At 40.4% G+C, this 23,562-nt stretch overlaps 2 protein-coding genes across 2 annotated transcripts in view; both read right to left on the reverse strand.

Moving 5' to 3' along the window:
• The window catches only part of bard1 (BRCA1 associated RING domain 1), a 33,863-nt gene extending 14,030 nt beyond the window's left edge, over nt 1–19,833 (reverse strand). Inside the window, exons 1-8 of the mRNA XM_017707318.2 lie at nt 19,635–19,833; nt 17,039–17,095; nt 15,354–15,502; nt 12,936–13,993; nt 11,075–11,155; nt 10,176–10,348; nt 2,966–3,092; nt 2,695–2,827 (exon numbers count right to left, since the gene is read on the reverse strand). Coding sequence (XP_017562807.2) covers nt 2,695–2,827; nt 2,966–3,092; nt 10,176–10,348; nt 11,075–11,155; nt 12,936–13,993; nt 15,354–15,502; nt 17,039–17,095; nt 19,635–19,738 — 1,882 coding nt within the window. The 5' untranslated portion in view covers nt 19,739–19,833. The remainder of the gene's footprint in view (nt 1–2,694; nt 2,828–2,965; nt 3,093–10,175; nt 10,349–11,074; nt 11,156–12,935; nt 13,994–15,353; nt 15,503–17,038; nt 17,096–19,634) is intronic.
• Nucleotides 19,834–22,455: 2,622 nt separating this feature from the next.
• abca12 (ATP-binding cassette, sub-family A (ABC1), member 12) overlaps nt 22,456–23,562 on the reverse strand; it is a 92,879-nt gene continuing 91,772 nt past the window's right edge. The window contains exon 65 of the mRNA XM_017707317.2: nt 22,456–23,515. Coding sequence (XP_017562806.2) covers nt 23,411–23,515 — 105 coding nt within the window. The 3' untranslated portion in view covers nt 22,456–23,410. The remainder of the gene's footprint in view (nt 23,516–23,562) is intronic.

The raw sequence follows: 23,562 nt of genomic DNA on the forward strand, positions 1-23,562 counted from the left end.
TGTAGCCTCAAGCCCAGCTAGTTACATACTGTTGCTATAACAGCAATTCCGTTAAAGCAACATTCGTCATGAGAGCAGCTGGGTTTGAGCATGCACTACTGATATGATGTTGCCACCTACTGGTCATATTTGAACTGCAGGAACAAACACATCTAAAAGTTTGTTGATTTATAATTCTTTAACTACCAACAACTATTTCAAGCTCGAAAAAAATATGCTAATTTAGTAATTCATATCCTAATTAAGACCAAATTTACCCCCTTAGCCCCAATGTAACTGATCAGCACAGACATGTTTGCTGTCCAAAATGTGTTTACGTAGTTTTGCACTGGAGCTACAAGGTTAAGGTAGCCAATAATATACCATACAGTGTCATGGGCTGGAGGTCAGGAAACCGGCCCTGTAACCGGAAGGTCGCCGGTTCGATCCCCAGAGCCAACAGTACATGGCCGATGAGTACATGTGATGTTTCACTTCACGGATGGGTTAAAAGCGTGAAATTTCCCCATTTCGGGACTAAAATAAGGGTCTCTTAATTTTAATTAAACCACAATAGTTCCATAACTTATGTTAGACTTGCAGTTCCAGTGCAAAACCAAAGAAGCAAATCTTCAGACAGCAAACACTGATAAGGGAGGGGAATTGTGTCATTTATTTTTTCACTATGCTATTCCAAGAAAGCACTAGGAGTCTGCAACTTGCTGTTTTACTGCCCTGTTGCGGCTCCACAGCAGAATTAGATTTTTAGATAAAAACAAAATAATCCTCATTTCTAGTAAAATGAAGCTCTGCTGAACGCTCTAACACAGTTTTAACAACAAATCGTTTTAAACACTGGAATTAATCTAGCCTATATCTGCTTATTCACCAGCCTTTGATTCTGAACACTGGCGCCCAGACTGCTGATCACCACAACAATGCAGACAACAATCTCATCTAGTTAACAACTAAAGATTTGGCAAAGAGAAAGATTTAAGACGAACATGGATAATTTGCAGACAAACTGTCTTATGTGCGTTTATGAACACTCCAGCTGATTCAATCTGCAACACTCCAGTTCAATCTGCAACGAGAAACTGTTAAACACAAAAAAAGCACAAAGCTTTTAATTTGTCAGCTCCTCCTTTGAATTTTCCGTTCCACCTTAAATAGTATGGCAGCTACATTCAAGGTGGAAAAAGAATCTGGCAAATGAGAAAATGACTTCAGCCTCATAAAAAGTCGAACATTGAGGGACATTTTACAAGAAAATATTTTTACTTTTGGAGAAAAGTTTCCTGCCAGAGATGCGAGAAAAGTGGTAATAGATGAGCCACAGCTTAAAGCAGAGCAAAGTAAGTCTGTGTTTCATTTTGATTACATTTTTAGCCTGTACTTGTACATTAGGACATACTGAGACACATTTACAGGCAAGAAGGTAAAATGGACATAAAATGTTGTGGCTCTCAAAGCGGTTTCATTTTTGTTGAAAGGACAAAACGGCTCTTCTGAACATTTGGGTTGCCGACCTCTGCACTAATGTCTGGGCACCACTGATTCACGTTAAAGCCTGATGATCTCTGCATCTGTAAAATCTTCAGAATGCAATGGTAATTCTATAAATATATAAAAGAAGGTTATTTAACATCACACTGGAGACTCACAACTAATTTACATACCACATGTAAACAGATCAATTTAATCAAATCTGTTAATGTAAATAAATGCTGCCTGTTGACTTTTTGTTTCAAGCAGCGTAAGAAACTGAAAAGTTCCACCCAACGTGGCAGCTCTTAATTAAAAATCAAATGATTACTCACAGCCTCCTAAGTAACAAAGGCTTTCTACACAGCAATTACTGAAAGCTCTTAATTATTTCTCAAAGCACAAATGTATGTGTATGTTTAAAGGGTGCACTTTTCTATAAACCTATTTAAATGAAAGCAATTTCCGGAAGAAATGGAAAATGTTTACAAAAGCCCTGAAGTCTGACTTTGTGACGAGCGCGCTTATATTTTGTTCTGGGAAGGATTGGATTCCGTCCCTGCTTAACAATACGGACGTGCAACTTATGACAAACTACTTTGGTTATTTTAATTTTGCCCCATTCCGACGCCGACTGCCTCAGATGATGAGACTGCACTATGCGTGTATCTATTGCTGTGATTTTCAGAGCTGTATGAAGTCTCTCGAGAGGAACATTTGCTGCAGCAAGTGCAAGTATCATCAAATGCGTCTACAGTATGAGGGGCAATTTCGCAATTATCCTTTTCATACTCAAGGTGGATGGTTTGCACACTTTAATCAAAACTTTGCTGCAGTTAGAAGAAAGAAAAGAAGGAGGTGGCACTTTTTTAAGACTGAATATGTGATGTCTTTCTGCTCAAGTGAACTACAGAAGCAGCTACAAAGCCATGATTTAGAATAGTGAAACTAATGCGAGACCAGTTTTACTACGTCGGTTTCAAACGGATTCATTCAATGCTTTCTAAACAGTTTTATGGACACAGACTTTGCTTAATACTGACCGATGCAACATTGACCCGCGTGGGACTGGGCATGATCATATTAAGCTTAAACCAATCTAATACACACCACATCTGTCACGGCACTTCAGATACATGTCTGAGTCTGCTATTCTTAGAGTGATGACTAATGCATAATTCCTACCTGATCTATTTTTTATGACAGCAGCAGATCACATGAGACTGATACCTGCACTAGAAAAAGTCTCGACACGTCTTCCACCCAGGATTCGCGTCGCTTTGATGAGCTGGTTCTGCTGGAGTTGGGTCAATTTACTTCCAATCAGAGTGACCGGCACGTCTCTTCTGATGATGCCTGGTGACTAAAAGAACACATTAAATGGTAATGAGGAAATATCAATAGGACAAGTAGAGGAATCCAAGTGCTTTCAAACAAAGGCTCCCTTTAATAGCAAGCAAGCACAGTTTGACAGGATCATGTCAGCGTCTGACAGTTGTACCTTTGAGAGGCTGGCTGGAGAGGTCAGTGGCGTTGTCGTAGAATGGGTTGCCTCAGTACCCGCTCTTAGGACCTCCTTCATTTCTTGAGTCACGGCGTAATCAACAGGTCGAAGGCCAAGTATATTCCTGTCACACAAATGCTGTTTGTTGGCATACTTGGTACACTTCTCACAAGGGCTGTGTTTCAAGCAGCATATTGGTGGATGAAGTACACAAATCAAGTACTTGAGTTAAAGTAGAGATACCGAAGGTAAAATATTACTCCAGTAAAATTTGAAGTTCCTTCCTTTAGACCTCCACTTGAGTAAAAGTACTAAAGTGTTTGCCTTTAAATGTACTTAATTATTGAAAGTACAAGTATTAAAAGAGTAATTATGACTCTGATGTTCTATTACTATTTTTGTAACAAAACTCGCTTCATGAATTCATCCATCCATCCATTTTCTAAGCCGCTTCTCCGTCAGGGTCGCGGGGGGGGGGGGGGGGGGGGGGGGGTTTGCTGGAGCCTATCCCAGCAGTCTTTGGGCGGAAGGCAGGATACACCCTGGACAGGTTGCCAGTCCATCGCAGGGCAGACAGACAGACACTCACACCTAGGGGCAATTTAGTATGTCCAATTGGCCTGACTGCATGTCTTTGGACTGTGGGAGGAAACCGGAGAACCCGGAGGAAACCCACGCAGACACTGGGAGAACATGCAAACTCCACACAGAGAGGATCACCCGGCCGGGGAATCGAACCCAGGCCCTCCTTGCTGTGAGGCGACAGCGCTACCCACCACGCCACCGTGCTGCCTGCCTTCATGAATTCATTTCAGGTGAAAATCCTCCAGCGTCTCTCTTGGTAAACCAGTCTTTTAATAGGACGTCATTAATTAGTGACGCTGACGTCTATTAAAATGGTCATAAGCACAAAACACTGAAGGTAAACAGTTTCCATCAGGGAGAACCGAGTGGCTCTGAAATCACTTTTTACACACAAGCAAAGTTTCAGTTTCAGAGTTATTTACAACTTAGTTCCAAGTTTAATAAAAAACCTGCTTTAATCACAGATTCACAAATGAGTTTTCCTTTACTAAACTGCATCTGTAGGTCTCCGTTCATAAACATGAACTAGCAAAAACAAATTTACTATAAAATGAAAGTGTTTGTATAAATTCAGAAAAAATGGAAATACTTCAGTAAAGTACAGATACATGAAAAAACTGCTTAAGTACAGTAACAAATTACATTTACTACATGTCCACCACTGCAAGATGTTTTCCATTTGTTTCCAAAGCCATTCATTTTTAAACATGTCAGCTCTGGATTCATCTGTGTGGCAAATCTGCTGACGCTGAGCAGACTTTTCAGCTGAGACCAACTTTACTAAGTTAGACCTTAACCGTGTTAAAATGCAGTATGCTGACTTTATTAAAGAGACAAAGTAAGCAAACTCACTTTGTGACCAGCAGAGAGAGTTGGTGTGGCTTCAGTGTTGCACAGAGTGCAGCAGCATTTGGACAAATTTCCTTCATTTAGTCATTTTAAATGTAAAAGCTGAACCCAAGCTGGTTAACATCAAGGTGCTTATGTCAGTGGTTTCGTCGTCCTGAAGTCACCATGTCGCAATTTGCGACACAGTATATCAGACAACTCCAGCTGCATAGCAAGTTAAATAATCTAATCTAAACCAATGCTGCAAGATACATGGTCTTTGAATGGCTACAGAATAAAGTACAAGTAGACAGATACAAACATTTTTCACTGGCCACTCAGACCACTAAGCCAATTAATCTTGTAGCCAAAAATGATAAATATATAAAAATAAATTTACTGCATATACACATCATATCTACATCATACAAAGCATGCTTCAGTGCCAAAAACCCATCAGATGATGTGTTTTGTATTCCCCATGTCCACACCATTTCCCATTAAACCAGTCAAATCAGGAAAACAAAGTGACCCTTTAAAAAATGTTTAGTATTTTTTAATAACATGCTTTGAATGTGACTATTTGATGAACACAACTCGGGTCTGGAGAGAATGAGACCGAGGAAAGGAGGCAGCGGGAGAATGAGCAGCACTTGCCTTAAATGAGCTGGCTACTACACGTTGGCTAGAAGTAACTGCGGTCATCAAGTTAGCTTAAACCTTACCAACATACAAGCAGAAGAAACGGCTATCTTAGAGAAGTGTATATCGGTCATTTCAAGAGATTAATAAAGACCAGCTCATGTCTTCATTTTCTGCATGTGTTTAAAACCATTTGCCAGTGATTATGGTTTCTTCTGCCACTCACTAAACACTTCAGTTCACTGTTATTTCCGTGTCAAAATACATGAAAAACTGGCTGAAGTGGGACGTACCGTTCAGAATCGACACCTTTTACATCACTAACAAAGACGCCAGATAAGACCTGAGCCAGGCAGCTGGTCAAACCATCTGCGTGTATGTATATTTGCATGACAGCACATAGATTCAAAAAACAGCGGTGCTCTAATAGTCACCAACTGTGGTCCTGGAGATCTACCTTCATTTAGAGCCTAGTTCCAGCCTACAGTACTAAGTAGTATGTCAAAAATGGCAAACCACAATTAGTATTGGAGCAGTATTATTACAGTAGTATGCAGTTCTGACGGGTGGAATCCGCGCACTCAGGCCACAGGCTCTGAATTTTCAGTACTCAAAACAAGAAATGTTGTGACTAAGAGCACTGAGCAGCAGGCAATCACTAGTATTTAGTGCTAACCTACCATTTATTTATATCCATAAGTATAATTACACAATACAGATAATTGCATGTGAGACAATAGTAGGAAAATATTTGAAGATAACATTTAAGCAATATCAAATTCACTTGTGTGTACTACCAACTAATGAGTCAAGCGCACAGGTCCATGACCAGCACAAAGGTGCCCGCTGGGGTTTTAAGTCAAACAGTTGGCTCATCCTCACTCGTTAGATTAAGCGTCAGCGTGGAGATAACACCTGGGGGACAATTAATAGGTCCACTGGTCCATAAAATATTACATTTGAATTCAGGAGCCATCAGGCCCCCCTTCCTAAGTGCACATGTGCACAAATGCGCAGCCATAAGCACGCACAACACAACATAACCTCACACATTCCCAGCTAATTCAGGATCAGAGTTTAGCACCCAAACACATACTGAGGCACAGGCAAAACAACCTTAGAAGCAACATCTAAAATCACGCCTTCAATACCAATAAGGCAGAGGTCTGTCTTTATTGCCTCAGAGGTGAATACTAAGTAAGTTGGTCCGTGCTTTGTGATATTAGTAAGCCACTGCTTCCACAGAACGCCATCAATTTCTTAGCTGCCGGATCAGACACAGATGCCCGCGGTAACAGCGCCCAGTGCATCAGAGATCGATGAAAAGTGAAAATTACAAACCCTTTGAGATGCACCAGATGTTTCTATTCATGCAACTGGAAAACTGCAGGAACTGAGTGTGGTAGGGATGCTGCCTGGAGCCAAGCGCAGCCCATCGATTGACAGGAGTGCTTTCTCTGCGAGACTTCCTCACACAAACACTACAAACTCTCTCTCTCTCACGCACATACAAAGAAAGTCTACTTTTTCCTCTCACCATCATACACACACATAGATGGCACTCACGCTCAGTCCACGCGGCACAGTTTACTAGAGCGTTCCTGAGCCGGATCCAGCAAGTCGCACCATCCTGCTTGTACAAGCAGCAGCAGCAGCACACAGCCACTTCCTGTGCTGTAGAATGAGCGCCATGGAGCAGCCCAGCGAGCACTGAAGATTACAGCTGAGCTTTAAGAAGAGACATGACGTCACAACATTTCATTTTCTGCCACCTGATAAGTTTGAACAGGCAAAACAAAAACACACGGAAATATGCCAGAACTCCCAAGTGGCACAACCATTAAGCATTGGCTCGGTCATCAGGACATCACAAGTTCGATCCCTGGTGATGCTACAGCCGTGGCCGGGAGTCCAATAGAGCACAAGTGGCCTCGCTCTCTCTGGGTGGGTAGGATGATCTCCGTCTCCCCAATCACTCAACACGATGCTAGTCAGTGCAGGCGTCTATTGCCGCTTTCCTCTGAGTGCATTCATCTGTCCAACGACAGAAAATCCCCAAAATAAATAAATAAAAACTATGAATCTAGATATTTGCATTTAACATTGTAAACACCATGCTGCACCAAATGCAAACAAACAAGACTAATTATGCTCTCTCTGTGAACAAACATGCAGCTGGGATGCATTTTTAAGTACTGATGATATCTACAATTAATCATGATGATAAATATTGCCATACTGCCCAGCCCTACTGAGGATTACCACTGGAACTGCAGAGTGGACACCAAAAGTCTAAACTGCTATCACGTGGTAACCAATTCATCATTAACGTTCAAAGCTTTCACTTGTTTATTCAAATATGTAAACACTACACTGATGTACTCTGCTGTGCTCATTCTTGACTCAAATGGGCCATGAGAACTAAAATATACAGGTGAACTGTATTTTCAGTCACATACAGCATTAGGGGTGTAACGATACTGGAGTGACGATACTTCGTACTATATATATATATAAAATCAAACGAAATTATAATGAAAATGGTGACTATAATCACATTACTGTCAAAGAGGATGAAAAATGTATTTTTCCAAAAATAAACAATAACATTTCTCAGTCTCAACATCTGATATATTGTCTTTGTACTATTTTCATCCATCCATCCATTTTCTAAGCCGCTTCTCCGTCAGGGTCGCGGGGGGGAGCTGGAGCCTATCCCAGCAGTCTTCGGGCGGAAGGCAGGATACATATACTGTATATATACATATATTCTAACACTATATAATAAAAACAACTTAAATAAAGAATAGCTCATTTTCTATTTATTTTACACAAAGTGACGAATGTTAGACTGTTTCTCCTCATCTTATCATGCTGAACAGCACCATATTTAATTATAGCAATTTATTTTACATTTACATTTACAGCGTTTGGCTGACGCTCTTATCCAGAGCGACTTACAATTTGATCATTTTACACAGGTAGGCCAAGGCGGTGTTAGGAGTCTTGCCCAAGGACTCTTATTGGTATAGTGTAGGGTGTTTACCCAGGTGGGGATTGAACCCAAGTCAGAAGGCAGAGGTGTTAACCACTTACACTAACCAACCACACTTTATCTTTTCTATATTTGAACCGTTTTATTTGTGAAAAAAAAACTGCCTTGGAAACCCATAGATGTTAATTAAGCTGTTACAACCTGAATTTTTATTTATTTATTTTTTTAATGTTATGTTATGATGTCTGTGCTTTTCATTTTTTGCTATAGTATCATTACAGTATTGTGAAATGTAATATCATAGTTGGTACTAGTACCAAAGCCAAAACAACCCAAATGGACACAGACGCAAGTCAATCCATTAGAGACCTCAGAGCTGGCTCTGGTGAAAACCAACTCCCAGCTATGTCTGTGACAGGCCTCTCTCTCTCCGAGCTCAGAGTGGAGAGAGGGCAAACCGATTGTCTCTGACAGCACTGGATTGCTTTTGTCTACTGCGACTATGACAGAGTCGACATCATTCGCTTTCACTTCTGCCTCTGAGACAAGAGGCACATTTTGCTGATGTCTTCTGTACAGCGCTCCACTATAGGCAATCAATGCACAAAAGAGCCACAGACAGAGGCGTGCAATAGGAATGATGAAAGCTTACCTCAGAGAGAGTGGAAATGCCCTATGGAACACTGGAACACCCAGACTACACCCTACAGACTCACAGGTAGGATGGCATTGTTAATGAAATGAGCCTAAACACGAAAAAGGTACAATAACACTTCTACCCAGTGCCTACAAAGGTTAAGGAAGAGAAGCTGAGGAGAAAAAGTCACACATAGGCTTAAGTTCCTAGTACAGGGGAGGACAACACAGAAAAAAAATGAAGAGAAAGGGGAAAAACAATGGACCACATATTAAGTCTACTTTGAACTGAGGAAGAAAAATTGAGTGTCACTCTGTACACGGCTACAACAACCGGTAACGCCATCTCAACGGCAATAACGTGCCAAGATAGCCATGTCATTTCTTGAAAGAAAAAAAAAAAACTTCTATTTCACATGACCAGAGCTGCGGTAGGGCTGAATAATAGATTGTTGTTTTTTTTTTTTTATTTTCACTGCTATCACAGAAGGCTGCAGTGTGCAAAAAGGTCACTCAAACATAATTCATGTTAAGGTTATAAAGAGAGTGTTTTACTCCAGACTGCTTTTTGAGGTACAATACAGTGCAGCCAGTCAGTACAAAGCTAACTTACACATTTACTAATATACAAATAGTATTAAAGGCTCGGTAAAAAAAATAATTCTAACAGCTAAACAGAGGAAAATAGTTAAAAATTAGTCATGTCTATAAATCTGCAATTTAAAAGTCATAAGTGTCAGATCAGATTTTTGCTGGATTCAGATCATGTCATACATCTTTATGTATTTACGTGATGCACAGGCTCAGAAGAAGGTCTGGTTTGATGTTTAGGTCTCAAATGCAAAAAATCAACATTTTTGCTGATAAAGATACGATGCCCATAGTAGATGATTTACTCACAACTTCTGAAATCACATCCTTCACCAAGTTCTGTTTGAATACTGTACATTTATCAGAATTAGCATCTGCTCTGGGAAGCACAACTCCCATTAAAAAAAAAATGTTCTCCTGCATACTGAGTGCAATTACATACTTCCACCAGAGAGGTCTCCAAATCCCCAAATCTCACAAAGTGTAGCATTAAGCGGAGACTGGTTATGTGCATGGTTTTTTTCTGGTAGGGTGTGTGGGGAAAGTTATATACCACATCACACAAAGTGAGTGAGTGCCATTTCAGGTTAGATGTGTTACAGGAGTCACACTAATTCTACTTTTCCCTTCGATATGTCCTCCTGCTATCTCTGCGGATATCAGCCCACTGTCAATACCTGGAATGAGAAGTGCCGTTCTTTGCTTTCTTTTCAGGCAGCACATTCAACCTGTTGAGTTCTTATTGATGGTCTCTACAGGTGCAAATCACCTGCAGCAACCCTTCAGAAAGTGAAACTGACTCAAACTATCACACACAAGGTATTCTGGTTGCTTTCTCATAAAAATAAATGACATTTTTAAAAGTAGCATATTTCCATTTCAGATTCATGTGTGAGCTGCAGACTTTGTGTATGTATGGGAGTTTCTTACAGGACACTGGGAGAGGCTCCATGCTTCAGCAGCAGTCTGGCCACGGCCACATGTCCGTTCCTCACTGCATCATGAAGTGGAGAGTCGTTCTCATAGCCGGGGGTGTTTAACAGCGCCCCCTGCTGCAGCAGAACCTCCACCACACCCAGGTGGCCCAGGTTACATGCTTCATGCTAAGCAAAAAAGGGCATAAATATATAGAAAATAAGTTAACAAATCCTTTCAGAGAACACATTTAACACATTTTAATAATTTCATTTAGTCATGGGCTGGAGGTTAGGGAACCAGCCTGGCGACCAGAAGGTTGCCGGTTCGATCCACTTGGCCGACAGTAAGCTAGTGTTTATTTGCAGAGTTTAACAAATTGGAATAAATAAAATAAAACACAAAATTTGGCATGTGCAGAAGATACTTTGCTTTTGAGATTTACAGCTTCCTCCACAAAGCAAAAGTTGCAAATATCTTAGAGACGCTGAAGACAATATACTTCATCCACCTACTACATAATTCAAAACATGAACACTATGTTGTCTAACCTACACTTTCCACAAACAGAAAAAGCACAAACACTATAGATGGTAGAAAGGGTATATTTGTGGATTTACATCAGTTGAAATATTTATGAATCTCTCCTAAAGCTTGCATAGATTATGCATGACATTCCCACAAACCGCTGAAATGGTTCAATATTGTATAAAAAGATGTTTCACCATAAAGTCAACTGAGAAGTACAAGGAAAAGCTCTCCAGCCATCTCCATCACAACGATCTACACGCGTGTAAGAACTTGCATGTTAATGTTTTACATGTTAAATGGCCAAATGGCAAGGCACACGCAGAGTAGTGTAAGCAGAGAGAGAGAGAGAGAAAGAAAGAAAGACAGAGAGATAGTCTCCTGACCAGTGGAGTCCAGCCAGCATTGTCCTTCAGGTTGGGGTCAGCTCCCTGAGCCAGAAGTTCTTTTGTCGCCTCCACATCACCCTGCATGAGCAAAAAGGTCAGGAGAGTCAACAGGCTAGACGCTATTCTCAGCACATGAAAGCACACATATAAACTGATCAACAACACACTCTGGACAAGTATTTCATATTGAACCACATTCTGCTTATTTATTTTAGACCTACACAGTCTTAACTGATCACTGCAGACAGTTTAACCATCTCCTTCTGATCACTAAAGTACCCAGATATCGAGCCTGAAACAGTTATTTGTTGATGAAGCTGGTATAAAGCACAGCAGAATAAGTTCAGCCCCCTGCACAGGGCTTTTATTCTCATGAGCTGTCATGATTTGTTAAGTGGGACCTTTACTTTGACACGCTGTGGTGCTCTTAAACAAATATGTTTGCCTGTAATGTGATCATTTGTAATTATTAGCTGTATGTAGAGCTTTCAGTTCCATTAATGACCATATAAAATGAGAATGTGACGCGTGATCTCGCTTTAGAACGACACTTTTAGAGCGACTCAGCCTAGGAAACAGTACCGAGTGCATCGGCCACATCGGGTCGAGATTCAATCCGTTTAACGAAAGGTCAGCATTGGAGCCAATTCAGTGTATCAGTGCATATCCACATCATCATCTAGTTGATTATGTAAAAGTTTTAGTGCCGTTATTTTCTCTTCCTACTTTTTTCCTATCTTTTTACTGTTTTTAACATGATCTTATTCTGATTTTTTATCATTATACTCAATTTTATGCTTGTTCTGATCTTTTTTTTTTGTTTTAAAGTGTCCAAAAGTCAGTACGGTTTCAATCATATCATTTTACTATTATATATTTGTGCTGTGTTACACTTTAATTATTACAAAATTACAGTGTATTTACTATTTAACTAGACAGGCGCTGATACAACGTTTTCCCTTACGACATCTGATCCTTTAGTATCAGCCGATACCAAGTACTGAAACTGATGCTAACTATCTAACCTAACTCACCCGTAAGTCCTAATATTTATAAAAATTACATTTTTAAAAATATTTTATTTTTGTAAAAATCTATGTTCTCTATCACAAATTTGGCTAGATGGCATTAACTTGTTGGATTATGCTTATTAGATGCTTTTGTTTAGTTACTGTAGATATTTAGTAACACTATTATATAATTAGGAATAAAAGGGTTTAACATTTTAAGTAAATGTCATATCTTTATTGTGCGAAACAGTGAAAAACAAAACTGAACAGTATACAGCTCTGAGCAGCTTCTCTGGCTCAAAAAAGAAGCTGAATGTTATTTCACATCCAAATTTCTCAGATCATTCATCTCATACATGCATCTCGTTCACTCACGCTGCATTTCTGAGTGTTAGTTCAGTAAATGTCACCATAGCTCATGCCATCAGTATCAGTATCACGGTTTTTTTTCTGGCTCAGTTGAAGCAACGGGCCGCAAGACCATGCTGCTCGGTGATGCAGCTGACCGACAGATGTGCACCTCGGGCAGGGCTAGTGGACGCACAGGCTCGGCTAGTGGGCTGCTACGCTAAAGGTTAAATCAAGGCTAAATGCTATCATTACGCTTAGAGTTCAGCGGTTCCCCCCGCTCCCTCAATAAGATTAACTCAAACTGTAAGTGCATACACCCTTTGTTTTAGTCTAACGCTCGGCTACACCCTCAGTGCACTGTTTCAGTGGTTTCTGATACTGCATGACATACAATAAAACATTGAAGGTCATGGGTATGACCTCACTTGTTGGCTACATTAGCCTTGTAGCTCCAGCACAAAAGCAGAGATGCAAATAAAAGAATGAAAGGAAATAACCTTAATGGCAGCCAAATGTAGAGGCGTCTCTCCTTTATGGTTCCTCTTCATGTAGGCTGGGCTACTCTGGCTGTGGCGCTCTGATGGAGCCCTCCTCCCACTAGAAGGTGAACAGTTTGGGCTTCCTTGTGCTTCCTCTTGTCTGGCTCTCTCACAAACATTGGAGAGTCTGGAGCTTTCTGGAGAAAGCGAAGGCGTGGGCAGTGGGGCAAGCCTACCAGGGGCTGACCTTCCCCTCCTGAGTGGAGACAACCTAGGCCGCTTTGGCGTGGTCTGCGGGCTGCCCCCCTGCTCTTTGGGCCTGGCTCTTTTGGGAGATTTTGCTGGGGAAGGACGAGCAGGTCTTTTGGTGTTGACTGCTGGTTCAGTCTCTATAACTGGATTAGGCTGCTGCTCACAGACAGACTGCATGTTTTGTGCTGGAGATTTTTGTTCCTCGCTTGAGAGCTCAATTTCCTTCACTGTTCCGTCCTTCAATATCTTCTTTGAGCTGGGGGCCCCCTGGGGAGAGGCCTCCTGGATCTCCTGGGGCTTGAGTAAGCTGTCTGGACACTGGAAGGACACCCTCTTACTTATCTTACCCTCACTGTCATCACAATTCTTCTCTTCTTTCTCTTGAACCTCGCCTTCCAGGGCACCATCTTTACCAAATCCCCACTGTTGGTTCACAGCCTCCAGCCTCATCGTCTTCAGCTTCTGCTTGGTCTGATACCTGGTGGGGGGCCTAGATATGTTGCTGGCCTGTTTTCCAGCATATCCCACACTCCTTTTCTTTCTTTTCGTCTTTCTTCCGTGATGTCCTCCATTCCTTGGAGAAGAGGAGGAGCCAGAATCCTGAGAGGAGGAGTTGAAGTTGAAAACGGACAAAAGCTTAGTGTCTTGGAGCTTAGATGTTGGCTCAGATGGCCCAGTTTTTCCTGTCTGTAAGTTAACTTCCACGGGTTTCTCCACTCTGCAGCGTACTTTGCGACTCTTTGGACTGAACCAGATCTTGAAGTTCTTCTTCTGCTTGAGGACAGACGTTTCATTTGAAGGTGTGGAAGAATCTGCAGAAGGAGCTAGGAGGGAATGTAGACACATTTCAAATGTTACACATAAATTATATACGCAGTACTAGTCAATAATTCACACCTACTTATGAAGAGGTTTCCTCACATCTACTTCTTTACACATTTCAAAATAAAAGTGAAAAACAAATTTTTTTTATAATCTATTTTCAAGTCTTCAAACTGTCCCCTCCTTTGATGCAGCTTTGCTCAGTCTTTATGTTCTCTTAGGAATTACATGAGAAGCCACCTGGGGAGCTTTGCCAACACAGCTGAAGAAAAACCACATGTGATCTCGTTGGCTGCGAATTACTTAGGGTGCATTTAATTTATTTTTATTTTTTTTTTTGTCTTAAGTAAATTCAGACACAGGCATCACAGCGAGATTTAGATTTGACCACTTTTTAAAAATAATATTTAGCAGTATTCACAGTACTTGTACTCCAAATATGCAGAACGTGTATGCAACACTTGGCTACTGTGCTAAAACATCTGTAATTTATTCATTTTACTGTTTGCAACCCTACAGAAATAAATATTTTTTGTAATACTGATTCAATGACATGTAATCCCAGCTTCGGCATTTAATATATGTTTATGGATCAGCATCAGCAGATAGACGCATGAAAAACATTGCCATGACCGGTACCATACATGACCTCAACAATAAACAATGTAATTTTTTTCTGGCTGGTAAAGAACTTTTTAGGGCAGCATGCTTTTATATTATTTACAAATCAACCATACTCAAAACACTCTCAAAGATATTTGCTAGAACATGTGGTGATTGAGGTTAGAGACAAACACTCAATCACAGGCATGTTTATTCTGCACCACTCGGTTAGAGCACCTCTGTCAGAGGCGCTGCTCAGCAGATAGTCAGGCATGTTATCTCCCATTCTACAGCAGCGTCAGCGTGAGTCGGCCAACCCACCAAACCTAATCTCCGTGCTGCGATTAATGCACTGACCCCATGGGCACTGATCTGCCCGTCACACAGAGCACTGTTCCATAGCCCACGACATCACACACCGTGTCTGCCCAGACATACAAGCTAAAAACCACTATGGCTAATTACATCACATAATTATAGTCATTATCAGGCTTAAAGTTCAGTCAGGTATTTTACACACACACACACACACACACACACACACACACTAATATATATATATATATATATATATATATATATATATATATATATATATATACACACAGTTTTTTTATCATTTAAACAAGTTAATACTTCCCAAGACTTTTATGTGTGAATGCAACCAAGCTTTGAAAGAGAAAAGACAAAAAAAAACTCTGCAGTGGATGAATTACTTAATTTGTTGCTCTATGCCTCAAGTGATTGGTGTGGCATTACCTTGGACCTCTGAGGGATAAAGCAGTGACTCCAGGTTGCAGAAGAGCTCTGTGATGTTGCTGAGCTGCCTGTTGATCTGGATGTCCTTCACCCACGCAGGACTGTGACACACACTGCAGCCGTCTCCAGCATGAGGACCTGCACATGACCTGCAGCAAGAAATAAACATTAAACCAAATGGTTGACAGAAAAACCAGCCTTGTTCAATTTCCCTCCTTCAAACGTAGCTGATTGGCTAAGACATGCATTGTGCCTGAATTTCGCTTCTGTAGTTTTGCACCAGAGTAAATGTTGTGGGCAATATAGACTTCCATTAGCCAGATTAGCCACATAGTGCCAGAGAACAAATATAAAAAAATAAAACTAACTGAACAGACAGGCTATGCAAATGCAAAGGGGTTTCAGACTTGGAATAGTACAGGTAAATTAATCCAGGTGCAGCCCAAAAAACACAAACGAGTCTGAGTAAGCAGGAACAAGTCTGCACATTATTTCACCATTGCTGTGTGTTCATAAAAGCTTCTCATGCTTATTCAAAGCTGCGATGGCTGGGATCATTTTTGCTCTGGGAGATATTGCTTATGTTTTCTTTACCCTTACAACTCAAATAGGGATGTGCACAGACACTCCACAACTCAGTCCTGCGATCACTAATCAGGCATTCGCAGGGTTTCATCGCAGGAAGACAGAGAAAACACACAAACCAATAGTTTGGTGAAGTGTCAACTTTATGTTTTAACAAAACTGCAAAACGTGAAGTTTGTGCTCATGTTTGTGAGTAAGTATGTTACACTTTGCTACTCTGAACCACAAATGCTTAAGCATGGATGCGTTGCCAAGGATGTGTTGTTGAGGACATGACTGAGAAGGCACAGTGTGGCTTTTGTACACAAATTTGGCTTTACAGAAATTGGTAACGGGCAAAAAAAAATCTAGAATAGGTGTGATCCTAAAATTTGAGGGTTGATTTTTTTTTTTTAAATAAAAGATTTTACTGTGTCAAATTTTCACTTTTTTTTCTCTCTCTCTCTCAAAACGCACTGTTCGGTCTATACAGTCCATTCATGGAAACTAAGCTGCAAAAGAGGCTCATTCAGACATCACTGTCTTTGTGATATTTCAAAACCCTATACATTTAACATACATGGCTATTCAGCCTAATGCGACTTATCCCTGCCCGTTCACACTAAAGTTATAAGGAGGCTTTCAGCCTGTGCTGCTTTTTGAATGAGGTACAATTCAGGGCAACCTATCAGAACAGCATTTGTTTGTATTTATTTAGCCTTAAAAGGCACAGTAAAAAAACAGCCTTTTAATCCTAAGGGATAAAGAAAGGCTGGAAAATGGAGCTATATAACTTATTTTTGGTACACAATACGACACAAATAGCAGCAGACTTGAGGAAAAACTAAATGTTTAAAATATTAACTGTATGCTTATAATACCTCGCAATGGATAATAAAGGTACTGCATGTAATCATGGTCAAAACAGTGTAAACAATGCAGGTCAATCTAAAACCATGTTACATCCAGGGTTTCTCAGTGTTTCAGGCACCTCATGACCACAAAACGTACCAATATAATCGCGATACAGAATTCCGTCAATATTGCTCAGACCTCACGGATACGGATCTTATTTTAATATGCTGAAGACGGATACTGAAGCCGTCACCTCGAACGCTTACCTGCAAAGCAAATGTTCACAAATGCCCAGGCACACCGGCTCAGTCAGGATGTTTGAACTGCAAGAGTAAGTTAAAGATAATCGTGAATGCCAAAAATATTGAATGGCGAGCGGAGAACTGTCTTATCACAGAGTGTGTTTATATACATTCACTTCAACAGAGCCCAAAGTTGTTTTCCAAGATTGCGCCTTTGGACACAGCGCCGTTCTTTCTCCACACTCCTTATCTCCAGTCTGAGAGCAGCTAGGCTTTCATTTCTCCATCCATCTCCAAACTTGCCGCCACACTGCACTCTGAGAGAGCGGTTTGAAGGACTGTTTGCAGGAAATTAGACATTTGGAAAATATGAATTCTAAACACGGCATTGACCAGATTAAGACGTGATATGCATGTTCTGTGGAAGGCCGCACAGGAAGGTGATGGACAGCTAAAGATATCAGCATGCAGAAGAAAAAACAATTTTAAAGAAACTGCTGGTATCAAACTCAACCAATTATAAGGAGGATGAAGCAGAAACTTCACATAAATCTGGTGTCTTCTCCTCTCCTACTTTCATTTCAGGAATTCCTTAGATTATTCATGTGCAAATATTCCAGGCAGAGAATTCCAAACGAGTTTATTTATTTGATGTACACTACATGTCCAAACATTTGCAGACCCTTGCGCCAGCAAATCAAGGGTATTAATAGGGATTTTCTCACCTGTTTACAGCCTCGAGTGTTCTGCAAAGGCTTTACACTACATTTTGGAACATTGCTGTGAGGATTTGGCTGAATCTAAATAGGAGAGCATTAGTGAGAACAGCTACTGATGTTGAATGATCAGACCTGGATCACTCCAGCTTATCCCAAAAGTACCGCATGGAGCTCCATCATGCCAGAGAACGCAGTTCCACTCACCACAGCCCAATGCTAGAGCACTTTATAACCCTCTAGTTGATGCCTGGGATTGGACATGGGGACCTTAGGCTCATCTGCAGCTGCCGCAGAGCATCCCATTCCTGTGGAAATTATTCTCCACGGAGGTTATATAAGCTTTGTGTGTGCAGTCGAAGGTCTGTCAGCAATGCCCGCACCTTAAAGTAGCTGAACACATATTCAAAAGGAATGTCGGAATACTTTGGACATATAGTGTAGACCATTAACTAAAGCCATGTTCTTCTAACCAATCAATCGTTCCTTTTCTCGCCATCCTGTGTTGTCAGGGCACAAAAACAGAAATACATTTTACAGTGTTAATCATACTAGATAACACTTACAGGAACCTCAGCAAAAAGGAAGCATGCATGGGAATTACATCACACACTTCAGGGTGGGCAATGTGATCATATTCATCATTACTGTAACAAATTACATTACAACACGCTTTTCTAGGCATATCATAGAGATCGCTGTAAGGGGAATTCCACCAATTCCTACCAATTCCTGCATAATCAAATGGTTAAGATGAATACAAAGTCATTCCGCGTGGTTCGATGTGAAATGCTCCGTATTAGAGAAACTCGCTTACAATTGTTCAGGATAGAGATCATAGAAACCAGGCGTCCGAAGCATTACTGCACCTAGAAGCTACCTCACAGAACACTACAGCATGAAACGTCTGCAAACACATTGGGTGACACCTGACGGATCGCTTAACAACAGTTTTGAGATAGAAATTTTTTCCTAAAACATATTTTTTTAAATGCATTCACAGCAGAGAGGCACACGCAAGACGTTGTAAGGCAATAAGATAAATTACGTTGATAATATGATTATTAACACTTTATTACATACAAAAACTCAGAAGACACGTGAAGGTTCACTTGTGGTTTTGGATACTAAATAAAATAGCTATATTTGTGCTGCAGACATTGTGACCCCTGGTACCGGTCACCAACATAAGACATCAAAGTCAGCAAGTTTCTCTACAATGAACCATTTCACATTGAGCCACTCTGAACGACTTTGTTTAAATATTAGTTGTTGGATTATGTACATTTATTGCAAAATCACTGTAATTCCCATGTAACGAAGACTGATTAACTGCATGTTTCATGACAAAAGACAGTATAAGCTCTCACTTCAACTCAGGCCATTACTCAAACCAGAGTTTGCTGCAAAAGCGTTAATCTTAAAGCGGGCGTTACCCTTTAGTCTGTTTATAATGTCTTAAAATCAAAAAGCTGGAGTCAGCTTCTTATTCGGATTTACCCGTTCCACCTTAAACAGCGCCAGCAGTTACGTTCTGGCGCCTGAGGCTGCACTATGACTGTTGTACCATTTAAGGTGGAACGGGAAAATTCGAACAGGAGTCAGGCGAATATTAACCCAATTTCAGTCTCGTTTAAAAACACCAATTATAGACATTACAGACTGCTTAAACACTGTCACCCGACGCCTCAGAGAGCGTCAGAGAGTAAGAAAGTTGTGCTAATAGTATTTTTGTTTTGCTGCTTATAGCATTAGCAAACTAGGAACACATTCAATTCGCAATTTGTAGTTTTGAACGGGAAGCATTTCCACACAAGCAGTGCTGAGGAAGCCTGGCGAAAAACTACCACACCCATGATGCATTTCGTCCACAACAAGCGTCAACAAATGCCAGACAAACTTACCATTTAGAGCAGAGCAGCAACTTTCGGAAATTTGCCACTGCCTCTCGGGTTTTCTCCCAAGCGCCATTCTCTGACTCTGCGGGAGGATCAAGCAGATCACCCATTATAGGTGAATAGTAACGTTTTAATGCACTTTGGAAAGGAAAAGCAGAGGAAAACCGCCGAAACTAGTTTTCCCTTCGTGTCGACGCTGTCGCTGTTTCCCGCCAGCTGCAAAAGTGGAGGGCGGGGCCAAAAACTCGCCAATCCTATTGGTTCACAAGCGATGCGTCATTAACAACGACAACATCTAAAAATGTATTATTCTTATGATTTCTTTGATGGCTTTTTATTGAAACTTAGTGAATACGCTGGAAGTGCCAGTCGCAACTAAATAATATGCTATAGTTTTTGATGTTATATAACAATCAAAAGGCAGTGCAGCTTCTTCTAAGGGTATGGATGAAATGGATGTTTTTATCAGGGGAACTGGCATTCTTAAATATGAATGTACAAACAGAATTGGGAACATAAATTGAAATAAAGCGTGGGTAATTTGTGATACGTATTATATGAACAATAAAAATGAACACCTCAGTGTGCCTGCTGGACTGAGACTAGTCCAACCAAACAAAAAATGTAAAGCCAACAGCGTCCTGCGCGCAGCGTCCTGTGACACGTGATGCTACTCAGCCAATCAGATCTGTGCATTAGCGCTGAGACTGAGTGAGTGACGCACACAGGGGAGGGTTGAGGCGAGAAACAGCAGTCGGAGAAGAAAGTGAGTGAGAGGGAAGTTATTTCACATGTCCTGCTCTAAAAATTGAAAACTGACAATAAATGTTGTTGAAATATGACTGAATTGTACTTTATTTGATTTGACATTCGGTTGTTAAGTATAAGATGTTGATATATCTACTCGGCTACTTCATTAAACAGTATATGACACGAAAGTTAGACATTATGATGTTCTGGACCTTTGCCTGAGGAAATCTTCTCTAATGGACACTATTGTCTCTGACTATTCATATACAAGGTAGGAGAGTGGACACAGTGTTTAAAAACTCCAGCAGTGTCCACAGTCTGTAGAACTACAAAGTGCACCTATATAGTAAGTGGAGTTGATGAAATGGACAATGAGTGTAGAAAGAAGGAGGTGGTAATAATGTTATGCCTAATCAGTATATATATATATATTGCTGTTGTCGGAACAAAACCCTGTATCTCCATTTTTGTCTCTTTACAGTTTTTGACATACTTTGAAAATGCATATCGACCTTTATATTGTGTATAAATTTCACGAAGGATGGACCAAAATAAATGTCCAAAAGTAACTTGGAAAAAATTCCGGTTCTGTTCACATACATTGAAAGTAATGTATGTTTTTTCCTTCTCCTGTAAAGTTACCATTTTGGAGATGCAAGGATTTGCTCCGACAACAGCAGCGATACACGTGTGTGTATGTACATATACATATAAAACTTGGGGAACAAAGCTCTCCAGGGCAACATATTTTTATATATATTTTATATCCTGATTAAATGATGATGCCAAATCTAATCTCAACACATTTTTGCTGAATGGCTATGGTCACAGTCACAGAATATATTTCATCAGAAAAAAAGTTTTTTTTATGATTTTTTTTTTTGAAAATGTAGAGCCTTTAGGAATGTAGAGTCCCCCCAGATATGGGGTAAACTGCAACCCCCCCAACCCCCTTTAACCTCACCCCCCCCCACCCCCAACGCCAACATACTGCCCTCAAAATATTATTTGCTCAGATTTTCGCCATAATAACACAAAGCTGTTGGGTGGGATTTCAGTGACGAACAATTAGGCAACCTTTTCGGTCATCTTGCTGGAGATGAGTATGTAAGTTTTGCAGCTGGGCAGAGTTACAGCCAAACCTTATCTGTGCCTCAATTCTATTTTAAATATATTACTTTAGGTTCGGGAGTTTGCATGTTCTCCCCAAGTCTGCTTGGGTTTTCTCCGGGTGCTCTGGTTCCCTCCCACAGTCCAAATATATGTAGCCAGATCAGTTGGATATGCTAAATTGCCCCTAGTTGTAAGTGTAAGTGTGAATGTGTGTCTGCCTTGCGATGGACTAGTGACCTGTCCAGAGTGTTTCCTGCCTTTGACGCGGAAGGTTAAGCAGCTCAGAAAATGTGTGTGTGTGTGTGTGTGTGTGTGTTCGTTAGGTTGATATTTTCATTAACAACACAATTTCTGTCAAATGCAATGACTAAACAATTCACCAGAGGAGGCAGTGGCAAGAAACCCCTCTAGAAGATTCACCAGAGAGTGGGTTTCCTACCTCAATAGTGGGACCAGATGCCCATGTTAATGATTTTCTTTTTTGTGCTATAAAAGCAAAGTTTACTGTTGTTTTAGTTCATTTTCCATTAACTATGTTTAGGCTTATGCATCATCATCCTGTACATGCTAAACCCATGCTTGTATATGCTTTAGCTTTAGCTATACTGTGAATGAACATTGCACTAAAGGGGGGTATTTTCTCTATTTTCCCTTATACACGTGTCTGTGTTCACATCATAATGCCCATATAGGAGAAAATGAGCATTAATGTGCTTAGCCTTCAATGCAAACAAGATTCCCCCTTCCTCGAGTACTGATTTCAAGCAGTTCATGAAGTAAAATAATAGCTCACATAATTTGCTTCGTCACTCTCAATAAAACAGCCTTCAGTGAATCCCTTACCCTAGACTGCCGACAACGGCACTATAAGGACTAATTTCATTTTTCACAAGGGCCGGTTCTGATTTGATTCTGATGGGAAGAGCCACTTGTTCCACGCACAATAAGACAAGCACTGAACATCTGCGTTTGAAAAATAGCTTTAATGTAAAAATAAGTTTAGTACATTTTTAAAAAGAGGAACTGTGCCTTGAAGCAGTCGGAGGAAAGAGCTGATGAAATATTCAGTACATGAGAGATGTGCCTTGAGAGGAAATATTAATGAGAATGAAGATGTGCAGACATTGAAGAATCATTTATATCTCGGAGCCAAACGGTCTTTGTGATTTATACCCACCCCAGAAGTAGCGCTGCGTCATTGCTGCCCGCAGTACAAAAGGATGAGATCCTCACCCTGCATGCATAGTTAATGCCGGATTGAGTAACCAAATTATGGTCATCTGTTTTTTTGAGGTTTTTTTTGCATTTTTCAGGCTTTGATGACAGGTCACAGTAAACAATAGAACCAACAAAAAGATTTTGTTGAGGAAAGAGAAACCCTCTGCAGATTTAAGCAGGATCTAAGGCTGAGCAGTGCAAATATTCTAGCATTTATAGTCGCTCAGTTGACACTTCACATTGTAATAATGTCACAGGAATAATCACATTTCCAGTAAAACAGTATACATAACTATAGATGTAATAGAGATTTTAACCTAATGTGGAGAAACATACATTTGGCTTTCTGAGAACATTCACCCTCAGGATTTTGTTCATTATTTAAGTTTTTATTTTATATTTTAGAAATAATACAAATTTATTCTTGGCCTGAGAAGTGCATACTGGGGATTTAGATGTCCAGACACACAGAAAGAACCTGAGAAACAGGTTAATTCCTCACAAGGTGCTTTAGATACTTCATTACATCATTAAAAGAGAATAAAATAATATATCATGTAAATGAACTGATTCATTTTTAAATGTCTAAAAATTACAGTACCAGGATCAAGTCTTCAAGAGTTGCTTACATTAACTTGTCGTTCTATTCCATTTTTTACATAGTCTTTCATTGTCATTTTGTCCAACCCGCCAGTGTCCTCCTATGTGTCAACAGTACTGAATGTGTCAAGACTGTCTGAGTCAGAGGCCTCGCTGACTTCTTGCGATTCTGTGCCAACATTTCCCGTAGCGAAGTTAATGAAGACCTGGAGAGGCACAAAAGATACAACTTCTGTCAATTTCAGTGCCACAG

This window comes from Pygocentrus nattereri, chromosome 6 (genome assembly GCF_015220715.1).
Source record: "Pygocentrus nattereri isolate fPygNat1 chromosome 6, fPygNat1.pri, whole genome shotgun sequence".
NCBI classification, from domain to species: Eukaryota; Metazoa; Chordata; class Actinopteri; order Characiformes; family Serrasalmidae; genus Pygocentrus; species Pygocentrus nattereri.